The sequence below is a fragment of the Macrobrachium nipponense genome, chromosome 43, assembly GCF_015104395.2.
Source record: "Macrobrachium nipponense isolate FS-2020 chromosome 43, ASM1510439v2, whole genome shotgun sequence".
NCBI lineage: Eukaryota > Metazoa > Arthropoda > Malacostraca > Decapoda > Palaemonidae > Macrobrachium > Macrobrachium nipponense.
In genome coordinates, this window is record NC_061104.1 from 5,334,773 (window position 1) to 5,347,550 (window position 12,778).

At 34.8% G+C, this 12,778-nt stretch overlaps 1 protein-coding gene across 1 annotated transcript in view; it reads left to right on the forward strand.

Annotated features, from left to right (window-relative positions):
* Positions 1-8,134: 8,134 nt before the first annotated feature.
* The window catches only part of LOC135214008 (uncharacterized), a 32,579-nt gene continuing 27,935 nt past the window's right edge, over positions 8,135-12,778 (forward strand). The window contains exon 1 of the mRNA XM_064248105.1: positions 8,135-9,159. Within this exon, the coding sequence (XP_064104175.1) occupies positions 8,974-9,159 (186 nt within the window). The 5' untranslated portion in view covers positions 8,135-8,973. The remainder of the gene's footprint in view (positions 9,160-12,778) is intronic.

A 12,778-nucleotide genomic window follows, 5' to 3' on the forward strand; every position in this document is an offset into this window, starting at 1 on the left:
AAAGGAAAATTGAGAAGACTTCGCAACACGACATGAGAAAAAAAGAGAAGACTTGCGTTACAGGAGAAAAAGAGGAAGACTCGCATAACAGGGAAATAGAGAAAAAGACTGCAATTACAGGGAAATAGAGAAGACTTGCCCAAACAGAGAAAAAGAAAAGAAGAATTACTTGTAAAATATAGAAAAAAAGAAAAAGAAGACTCATAACAGGAAAAAGAGTTAAGACTCTTAACAGGAGAGGAAAAAGAGAAGACTCGTTAAAGAGAAAAAAGAGAAGACCGTCACCGCAGAGAGAAAAAGAGAAGACTTCGGTAAAGAGAAAAGAAAAAACCGAAGACGATTCGCCAAACGAGAGAAAAAGAGGAAGACTTACGCTAAACAAGAGAAAAAGAAAAAGAAAAGAAGGACTTGTAAAAGAGAAAAAGAAAAATAGCAAGACTTGTAAAAGAGAAAAAGAAAGAAGAAACTCGTAAAACAGAGAAAAAGAGAAGACCGATAACGAGAGAGAAGAACTTGAACAGGAAGAGAAAAAGAAGACTCGTAAAAGAGAAAAAGGAAGACTGGTTAAAAGTGAAAAAGAGAAGACTCGCAACAGAAAGAAAAGAAAGAAGAAAGACTTGTAAAAGAGAAAGGAGAAGGACTTGCAACAGAGAGAAAAGAGAAGACTAAAAGACTACAGAAAAGAGAAAAGAGAAAAAGAGATAATCATGTAAAAGAGAAAAAAGCGACGACTTCGTAAACGAGAAAAAGAGAAGAGTCGTAATAGAAGAAAAGAGAAGACTTTGCAACCAGAGAAAAAAGAAGATCCGTAAACAGAGAAAAAGAAAGAAGACTTGTAAAAAGTGAAAAAAGAGAAGACTCGCAAACAGAGGAGAAAACGAGAAGACTTGTAAAAGAAAAATAAAAGCGAAGAAAATTGCAACAGAGATCAAAAAGATAAGACTCGCTACAGAGAGAAAAAGAAAAGACTTGCTTAAAAAAGAAAAGAGAAGACTTATAAAAGAAGAAAAGAAAAGGGGACTTGTAACAGAGAAAAAGAGAAGACTCGCAACAAAACAGAGAGAAAGAGAATACTTGTAAAAGCGAAAAAGAGAAGACTCTAATAGAGAAAAGAGAAGGACTGGTAAAAGTGAAAATGAAAAAGAGAAGACTCGCAAACAGAAGAGAAAAAGAGAAGACTCACAACAGAGAGAAAAAGAGAAGACTCGCAACAGAGAGAAAAAGAGAAGACTTGTAAAAGGGAAAAAGAGAAGACTCATAAAAGAGAAAAAGAGAAGACTTGTAACAGAGAAAAAGAGAAGACTGGTAAAAGGGAAAAAGAGAAGACTCGCAACAGAGAGAAAAAGAGAAGACTCGCAACAGAGAGAAAAAAGAGAAGACTTGTAAAAGAGAAAAAGAGAAGACTCGTAACAGAGAAAAAGAGAAGACTCGCAACAGAGAGAAAAAGAGAAGACTTGTAAAAGAGAAAAAGAGAAGACTCATAAGAGAGAAAAAAGAGAAGACTCGTAAGAGAAAAAGAGAAGACTGGTAAAAGTGAAAAAGAGAAGACTCGCAACAGAGAGAAAAAGAGAAAACTCGCAACAGAGAGAAAAAGAGAAGACTCGCAAAAGAGAAAAAGAGAAGACTCGCAACAGAGAGAAAAAGAGAAGACTCGTAACAGAGAAAAAGAGAAGACTCGTAACAGAGAAAAAGAGAAGACTGGTAAAAGTGAATAAGAGAAGTCTTGTAAAAGAGAAAAAGAGAAGACTTGCAACAGAGAGAAAAAGAGAAGACTCGCAACAGAGAAAAAGAGAAGACTCGCAACAGAGAAAAAGAGAAGACTCGTAAAAGAGAAAAAGAGAAGACTCGCAACAGAGAAAAAGAGAAGACTCGCAACAGAGAAAAAGAGAAGACTCGTAACAGAGAAAAAGAGAGACTTATAAAAGAGAAAAAGAGAAGACTCGCAACAGAGAAAAAGAGAAGATTTGTAAAAAAGAAAAAGAGAAGACTTGTAAAAGAGAAAAAGAGGAGACTCGTAAAAGAGAAAAAGAGAAGACTTGTAAAAGAGAAAAAGTGAAGATTTGCAACAGAGAAAAAGAGAAGACAAAAGAGAAAAAGAGAAGACTTGTAAAAGAGAAAAAGAGAAGACTGGTAAAAGTGAAAAAGAGAAGACTCGCAACAGAGAAAAAAAGAGGAGACTCGTAAAAGAGAAAAAAAGAAGACTCGCAACAGAAAAAGAGAAGACTCGTAAAAGAGAAAAGAGAAGACTCGTAAAAGAGAAAAAGAGAAGACTCGCAACAGAAAATAGAAGACTTGTAAAAGAGAAAAAGAGAAGACTCGCAACAGAGAAAAAGAGAAGACTCGCAACAGAGAGAAGACTTGTAAAAGAGAAAAAGAGAAGACTCGTAACAGAGAAAAAGAGAAGACTCGCAACAGAGAAAAAGAGAAGACTCGTAACAGAGAAAAAGAGAAGACTCACAACAGAGAAAAAGAGAAGACTTGCAACAGAGAAAAAGAGAAGACTCGTAAAAGAGAAAAGAGAAGACTCGTAAAAGAGAAAAAGAGAAGACTCGTAAAAGAGAAAAAGAGAAGACTTGTAAAAGAGAAAAAGAGAAGACTCGCAACAGAGAAAAAGAGAAGACTTGCAACAGAAAAAGAGAAGACTTGTAAAAGAGAAAAAGAGAAGACTCGTAACAGAGAAAAATTGAAAACTCGTAACAGTGGAAACTGAATAATAATGTAAAAAAAAAAATAAATCCGAAAAACAGCCTAATTTTCCAAACAATGGTAAAATTCCATGATTAATCAAGTGTTAAAAACGGACTGCGAACTGCGCTCCAACAGTCGGCTAATGAAGATGGATGGACAAGAGTTAATGGGATTTTTTGGTACTGTAATAACGAATACTGGATTTCATAATGAGAGAGAGAGAGAGAGACAGAGGGCGAGGGGACGCTATTCAATTTTGGGTCTGACTTATATTATGGTTTCCTGTTTTATAGGTCGTTCAGACGTTTTTTTCTGATTTGATGGACAGATAAATTTTGCTGTTGTATCGAAATTAGGTCATAGAAAGGCAAAGGTTTTATATATATATATATATGATATATATATATATATATATATATATATATATATATATTATATGCCACACTTAACTAGCCTCCACTTATATGCACATTTCTGTATACCTCTAGAGAAGATCAATTAAGAGCTTTGTAAAAAAAAATATAAACAAATAAATAAAAAGTGAAAGACAACGCGAGATTCTCCCCCTTTGGAAAGCCTTCCTCGGTATCTGTCAATAGAGCGGTGCTGTGGGACGGAGAGCCGTTCTATAGGCGAGGCCTGAATGTGTGGAAAAGCGCCCTGTGGCTTCCTATTGTAGCAGGGTAGGCAACAATTTCACAAATGGACGCGGGCTTCGCCCACTATAACGATTGTGTGTGTGTGCCATCTCTCTCTCTCTCTCTCTCTCTCTCTCTCTCTCTCTCTCTCTCTCTCCACACATACAGTCATACGTATTCTAGCCTCCTATTTTCATTTTTGGCTTGTTCAAGAAGTCTCTCTCTCTCTCTAAACATATGCAGTCTCAAACCTCCTATTATCATCTTGCTGTACAAACACACTAACATATATATATATATATATATATATATATATATATATATATATATATATATATATATATAAATACCTATTTTCTTTCTGTTACATACAACACTTGTGAACCAGTTTCATCTTAATATGACAGTTGAAAATATTCTAATTTCGGTAAACTGATGTTTTTCTATAGTTTTTTCTTCTTCTTTTTTTCATTCTTCTCCTTCGTATCGTCTGAAATCTAGAATTTAATATCTTCATATTTCGCTCTTCATATCTGACTGAATTTTTTTATTAAACACTTGAAGAAGAATCTTTAAACGTCAACTCAAAAGTTCTTCGGGAAACCAATCTTTCATCCTTACGTCAAAACTTTCACTGAAATTTCTTTTGATTTTACTTTTGTTATAGTTTTCTTTACTTTTTTTTTAACTTTCACCGACATATTAGAAAAGAGCAATACTTTCTCTTTCGGTCAAGTTTCACATAAATTTCTATTGATTTTACTTTTATTATACTTTACTTTTTTTTTTTTAACTTTCATCGACATATTAGAAAGCAACAATGCTTTCTCCTCTCTTTCGCACAAATTTCTCAGAAATTTTCCTTTATTTTTACTTTTGTTATACTTTACTTTCTTTTTTTTTTTACTTTCACCGACATATTAGAAAGCAACAATGCTTTCTCCTCTCTTACGATCAAGTTTCACAGAAATTTCTCTTTATTTTTACTTTTGTTATAATTTTCTTTACTTTTTGTTTTTTAACTTTCGCCGACATATTAGGAAGCAGCGGTACTTTCTCTCTCTTGCAACGTAAAAACACCATACAAACAAACAAACTTTCTCTCTCTTACGCTCAAGTTTCACAGAAATTGATCTTTATTTTATTTTTGTTATACTTTTCTTTCCTTTTTTCTGTTTAACTTTCACCTACTTATGAGAAAGCATCTTTATTTTACTTTTGTTATACTTTTCTTTACTTTTCTTTTAACTTTCATCAACATATTAGAAAGCAGCAATACTTTCTGGAGGACTTTGTCGTATGTTCCTGTCTAAGTTGCATATTTTATCTACCTGTCTTGGATGAACTCAAACTCCCTTACAAAGATTTATCATAATTTAATATTGCTTTCACGACCAGAAGGTGACACTTGTCTTACAAACTCCATTAAAGTTTATTTCGCTTCGTCAGCAGGAATAAAATTCCGTGTGGAAGATGAGTCGTCCACATTTACTGAGATCTCTAATGAAACATTTTCACCGTAGGCCTAATTTAAGAGTAGGCCTACTAAGATTAACATTTACCGTTACAGGGGCATAAGCTGGAATTATTATCAGTATAGGGGAGATGAGAGACATTAAGTTGAAGGAGAGAGAGAGAGAGGGGTGAATACAGGAATGATGTTAAATTGGCTTTTAAGAGAGAGAGAGAGAGAGAGAGAGAGAGAGAGAGAGAGAGAGAGAGAGAGAGAGATCCAATTTGGAATTGTCATGTCATTACGTATATATATGTGTATATATATATTTATTTATATATATATATATATATATATATACATAAACATATATATATATATATATATATACATATATATATATATATATATATATATATATACATACATATATATACATAATATACACACGCGCACACACACACACACATATACTATATATATATATATATATATATATATATATATATATATATATATATATATATATATACACGCGCGCACACACACATATATACGTAATGACATGACAATTCCAAATTGGATCTCTCTCTCTCTCTCTCTCTCTCTCTCTCTCTCTACAAACACTAAATCGTTGTGGTATCGAGATTTAAACCCAGGCAGTTTTTTTACTACACAAGTTGATATCAGAAAATAACATATTTTATCATCATCCAGACATAAAAAAAAAAACAGTCGGATTTGTTTACCATCGATTAGAAAACTGTTTTGTTATCCACAGACCTCGACAGTAAAATCGTCAGACTTTCCTCTTAGGCCCAAGTTGACGCAAACATCAATGAGGGTTTTTTTTAGGCATATCGCGCTCCGGAGTCAGGCGATAAAGCTATTTGTGTTAAGTGAATTAAAAAAAAAAAATCTTAAGATTGTGGAGTTTAATGTGAATGAGGGTTACGTAGGTAAGTCAAGGAATAGATTTGCGTTGTAGAACTCTGTGGCACTAAGGTGTGTGTGTATATGAATATATATATATATTATATATATATATATATATATATATATATATATATATATATATATATATATATATATATATATTCTAACACTACTACTTCGTGCCACAGGCTTACATAACCCAAATCTATCTCTGGTCTATCCTACGTAACCCTGGTTCGCGTTAACCCCTTATCTTAACATTTTTCTTACAATCCACTTCAACAGTATCTGAAACACTTATTGGTGTTTGCATAAACTTTGCCTGAGAGATCTACTTGCTAATCAGCGGTAAACAACTCCGACTATATATATATATATATATATATATATATATATATATATATATATATATATATATATATATCAAATCAGGCGTTGACTGAAGGAAACAGGCCAATCTACATAGTTTTTTATTTCCAACGTTTCGTAATAACATTTATTACATCTTCTGGGAATCTGTCAATTAATTAAAATAATATTATAAAACATCTAAATTTACTAAAAAATTTAAAAATTGTAAAAAGACTAAAATTTACTAAAATATACAATTACAGAAAATTATTATTTAAAAGCTGGAACCGCCAACCAACCTTAAGTTAAGAGAGAGAAAGACTGAATGAGATATGAGACAACAAAAAAGGAGACACGTTAACTAAGGTACAAGTTGGATGGAGGAGGTTTGGTATTCAACTGGGGAACCAGCTGCTTAATGAGTAATGACTCTAAAATGTAATTCTTGGGGGTTTGGTGTTTGCCCTATAATGCAAAAATCGTCTCTTTCGATATGTTTTGCAGATTTTTGCATGGTTCCTGATATTTGAATGTTCAGGGTTGGAGAGCCTACTTCCTGTTCGGAAGCTTATTCCACGATGAGAATCGATTCTGACCTTCAGTAACCTCATCGTAGATCCCACGCAAGTCCCAGAGTTACACTTTGGGCAAGTATATTTATATACTACATTTGAGGTCAAGAAGGGACTCAATCGATCTTTATATTTAAAGAAGACCCAATTGTTAATGGAGTTTTTGGTATTAGTTTAATACTGACTGCACCATAGTGTTTTTCCATAATCTGGGTAAACTTTTTTCTGAAGGAGTCATCATGTAAAAATGGAAATTTTGCATAAATAACTAACTTTGGTACTGTGATAAATGTTTTCGTATTGTTAAAAAACTGCTTATTAAGAAAACTCCGAAGCCTCTTATAAAATAGCTTTTGAGGGAAGCAATTATTTTTAAAATATTCCAATAGGTAATTTATTACCTGATTGAAGGAATGCCAGTTTGATGTGATAAAAAATGCCCTATGTATAAGAGTTGACAATGAATTAAGCTTATACATAGGGCATTTTTTATCACATCAAACTGGCATTCCTTCAATCAGGTAATAAATTACCTGTTTCTGACGTGTTATCATATTTATGTATTTATTTTTTATATATTTATCTTATTTATTAATTTATCTAATTATTTATTTATTTATTTATCTAATTATTTGTTCATATAGCTGTTTTATTGGTTTTTATGTCCTTATCTGTCTATTTGTAATCATTAATTTCTAACCTTCCTGATATCCCCTTTGAAAGGAGCTTTGTAATTCCTAATTACCTCTGTTTATACATTAAGTGGTCGTTGAATTTTTACTTTCTTGCCATTTCTGCCAAAACCAGCCCTTGACCTCTGACCTAGGGCCAGCTGAACTTGAAAATCTACCCTTCTGACCCCCCCCGAGCTTCAAAGCTATTTCTGCTGAAGTCGACCTTTCCGACCTTTGATCTGCGTCATGACAGCTAATGGACTTTGCTAATCAGTTCCTGAAAGCAGACACTTCAATATATAGATTAAAAAAATGAGAGAGATAAAGATAAGACTATTTATTTTATAGCTGTTATTAATATAAAGTTTTTAGAGATATCGAAGAATTTATGTATGGATACATTTTCTATAAATAGCCCTTAAGTAGCATCTAATATTTAGAAAATTTAAGCTAGAAGGTTCTTAACGTATTTAAAAGGATCTCGTGATCTGAATGTTTCTTAGAAAATTTTTAAAGATATCAGATTTAGGGTTAAGAACATCTCATAAAAAAAAATCTGACAGTTTCTACACAATTTGAAAAAAAATTCATATTCACAGTCAAGAAAATCTTTCGAAAAGTAGAGATAACTAAATTGAGATAGCTAGTAACATTTGTCTACTTGAGTCAGTTAACATAAAACTGTCTAGCTGCATTACAGGGAGGAGGACGAGGCGATTGCTATGATAACCTAACCCGGGCAAAAGATTAAGCACTCTTCAATATCGCTTAGCAAGTCTCGATAAGATAGCGTTCGATGCATAGGTTAACTTAAGACACGCCGGGTTGGCGTAGTCTCCTCGGTAAGTCCAGTTTAAGAAGAGCATCATCGTCTGCTACAGATTTGTAACATTTAGTGGCAATGAAGCATAGAAAACGTGCATCTTTTCAAACACTTGACAGTTGTTAGCTTGGCTACTGTGAGGTGACTGACTCCCAGAACAGAAAAGAGATCTCCTTCAACATTATTCTGCCAGTTTTTTAACTTCTAGTGGGAATGAAGCATAGAAAATGTACTTTAGTTCAAACTTTGTCAGTCTAGTACTAGACTGAGATAACAGTCTCCCAGAACAGGACAGAGGGATCAGTTTCAGCATTGCAAGTTTAATGACTGAAGTAACTGGATCCCAGTGAGGCAACTGGGTCCCAGGGCAGAACGGAGAGATCAGTTCAAACGCTGACAGTTAGTTTGGCTATTGTGAGATAATGGCCTCCCAGAATAGAACAGAAATCAGTTCAAACATTGACAGTTCAGTGACTGTGGGGTAATTGTCCCCAAGAACAGAACAGAGGTGTCAGTTAAATCATTGACATTTCAATGACTGTGAGCTGACTGTCCCCAAGAACAGAACAGAGAGGTCAGTTGAAGCTTTGACAGTTCAATGACTGTGAGCTGACTGTCCTCAAGAACAGAACAGAGAGAGATCTTGAACATTTCATCCATGACTTTCTTTGTGACGTGAAAAGCCAAATTGACCACTGAACTCTACCCAAAACAAACAACAGAATTGCGAAGCATCTTCCATCATCGAAGCGGCGATCTACCCCAGAAACCGAGAAGGAAAACCAAGAAGACGTGTAAACAAACGCCCCCAACCCAGACAACGGAAGAAAGAAAGACCATGGCGCCGCCCTCTAAGACGAGGCCGAGAGAGCAGCTGAGGATATTCCTCACAGCCATTCTCTTTGTCTCAGTGGGTTTCCTTTCCCGATCCGGAAGCGCCGAGGTCATAGATTTCGACATTCCGGATATTGTGGACTACGGAATCTGCCCCATGCCGAGGAGCGGGGTCGTCGACATGGAGTGGGTGAGTCCAATAAAGTTTTCGGAAGGTTAGGCTGCAAGAGGTTTTGTGTGTGTGTATATATACATATATTTATATATATTGTCATCACAAAAGTAGGATGACTAAGTGAACAGTAAGTCATTCTAAATCAGGAACAACACTAAATTGATTTGTTTACTGATAGAAGCAGTAGTAAAATGTTATAAAACTATGTCAAATTTTCGAACCCTACACTGGGTTCGAAAGCTTTTACATAGTTTTATAACATTTGACTACTGCTTTCATCAGTATATTATTGTGAACCATAAAGAACATTATACTTGTGCCCTCGTAATTGAGATTGCTACCCACTAAATTAATTGTCCAGGTCAGTGGTATATCAACTCACCCACAGAAATAGGAACAGACGTGTACCAGATATCTCGTGAGTTCAAATCCCCAAAGGAGGGGTTTTGTTTTATTATCATTAAACCGGTTTTTACTTTCTGGTTAAGGGAACGAAAACCGAACTGAAGACTGGCATGAGATAAAAAAATCATCTGAGGCTTCGTACAAAATAATTGTGCGTGTACTTAAGCTGTAACAGAAAAATACCTCTCATCAGGTTGTATCAATTGAAAAGGGCTAATAACTGTACAATTATAAGGAAAAACTTGAGGTAATATTATATGATTTTACCACAAGTGTAAAGTGCTGGAAATAACAGTTAAATACTGGCTGTGCAAGGGAGAACTATGAAAACATAAATTCAACTGTATTATGAAAGAATTTCTAAGACAATATTTTTCTAGTAACTCGACAATTTCTTTGACCCAGTGCAGAGGTCAGTGAAACAAGGTGACCTCACATTCATGGACGAGTAAGGTTTATTCACGAGTACCCCATTCACGAGAGCCTGGAAATGGTCATGGTTAATCTATGCAACCTCGAGCACTGATAACCTCAGTCATATTGAAAACTGATAACCTCTTTGTACCCTTGGTCGGTGCTTTCAAACTCAAGGAAATGTAGTGTCTTGGACTACAGACGGGCCTCGAGATTTTTAGACTTGGTGTGGCAATGTAGTGTCACTAGAAATGAGGGGAATGTTGCCAAGGCTAACGTAAAAACAGAAGATATTGCTTCTTTCTCATGAACTATAAAATTGTCTTATTTCTCTTGCAAATTGAGGATTTTCTAACTTACGGTGTAGCAGTGCAGTGTCGCCTTGAAGTACTGTGGATGTTGCCAAGGTTCGGTCAAAACAAAGGCTTTTGCTCGGGTGACATAATCGTCGCGAACAACCTTGTTATGAAGTCCAGCCTTGCATCAAGTTGGTGATGATGTATTGTCATGAACGTCATCCGCTGAAAGACTATACACTAAAATCGCTCTGAAACGATTCTAAGAGCAATAATACTCCATCAATTTTAATCTATCTTTTGTTGCGTCCAAAAGCACTCGTGGCATTAGACGCAGAATCTATAATAACTCGCATTGCAACAGTAATTAAAAAAATAAAAGACTGAACAAAGGCTGCCTGTTTGCTTACTTGCTTGCTTGCTTGCTTGCTACCGATGCTATACATCAGTTATGAAAAAGGAGCGGTAAAATGGAGCGTAAACAGATGGCCAGAGCGTTACGTAGGAGTCATAAAAACTTTTTTTTACAATGAGGCATAAAATGAAAGTAGACGAGGCAGGGTACCTTTGTCACTAGCGTTGCAGTGGAAGAATGTCTCTCTCTCTCTCTCTCTCTCTCTCTCTCTCTCTCTCTCTCTCTCTCTCTCTCTCTCTCTTTCTCTTCATTTTTGATGAATAATAAAAGCTGGGCGATAATGTGTAAAGGAGTTTCCTTTCATAACTCTCACTCTTTATCTCCGTCTGGTTTGAAAGAGAGATATTTGATAGCATATATTCTACTCCTCTTCATTCAACCGTGAATATTTTTTTTCTCCAGCTTTGATAAAAGTGTTATCAATGTTATGCCGTAGAATCTCTTTAGACAATGTTATTATTCAACTTATGTTGACAAAAGGAACATTTTAAAATCCATTCAAAGGTATTTTATTTATCTTTTCATTCCCTATAGCCTATTATTTTGAGCTGAAGGTAAATATCTAAAGCTGATATCACTGTAACCAATGGCGAGGCGCCTGGCAGTGTCAGTCGCCAATCGCAGATGGATTCAGGGATGTCTGTTGTCGAGTTTTACCGTCAGCTCGAAAAAAACAGGCTATAATCAATTGATTTCTGGTAAAGGTTTAAACTTCAAGTATCTAAATTCTTCGAGGTATTTATAAATGTGTTTTATATATGATTCTGTTTCTTCATCGCATTTCAATATAGAATGTTAAAAGAGAACTAAGGTCGGTGAATGGTCAAAATATTATACATCTTATATACCGATAACATGTATATATATATATATGTATATATATATATATGTATATATATATATATATATATATATATATATGTGTGTGTGTGTGTGTGTACATATGTGTACATTATATTTTTGTGTATATATATATGTATACATATGTGTACAGTATATATTTGTGTGCATTATATATATATATATATATATATATATATATATATATATATATATGTATGTATATGTATATATATGCATATGTATGTGTTACAATATATATTTTTGTGTGTATTATATGTGAACATATATACGTATATGTGTGTAATATATATATATATATATATATATATATATATATATATATATGTGTGTGTGTGTGTGTGTGTATGTGTGTGTGTGTGTGTGTGTGTGTATACAATTGAGACACAAAGCAAGACCTGCAAACGCCCGAAAAAATAAAAAAAAAATAAATAAAAAGAAAAATCATCCAACCATCACCACCCCTCACGCAATCATTACTTCAAAGCATCTCGTAAAATTCTTCCCCGCATCAGAAATAAATAACTTCATGGCCTCATTATCATAATTCCCCAAAAACACCGTGAAATAGGGACGTGGCCCACCCCTATCCCACCTCTCCTCCTCCTCCTCCTCCTCCTCCCTCCTCCTCCTTCTCCGCCTCCTTCCTCCTCCTCCTCCTCCCGCCTCCTACCTACCCCTTCCCATCCTCCATCTCCTCCTCCTCCTCCCACCTCCTCCTCCCTGAAAAAAGGAGGAATCAACTTCAATGCAGCGTGAAGGAATGATTCTATTGCCAGAGGTCATTTTAACTGAAAAGTGACACAAAATATATGGACTTTTTTTTTCTTTTTTTTTTTTTCTTTATTCCCTAATGCCAGAACTTCGGAGACAAATCTCAACTCACCCGGAAGAAGAAGACGAAGAAGGAGGAGAAGAAGAAGAAGGAGGAAGAAGGAAGGAAGAAGGAAGAGAGAAGAAGATAAGAAGAAGAAAGAGAAGAGTGAAGAGACGAAGAAGGAAGAGGAGAAGAAGAAAGAGAAGAAGGAATAAGAAGAGAGAAGAGGAAGAAGAGGAAGAAGAAAAAGAAAGAAGAGAACGGGGAATTGGAAGAAGGAGAAGGAGAAGATGAAGAAGAAAGAAGAAGAAGGAGAAGAAGAGAAGAGAGGAGAAGAAAAAGAAGAAAAAGGAGAAAATGAAGAAGAAGAGAAGAAGGAGAAGAAGAAGAAAAAGAAGGAGGAGAAGAATAAGAAGGAGAAGAAAA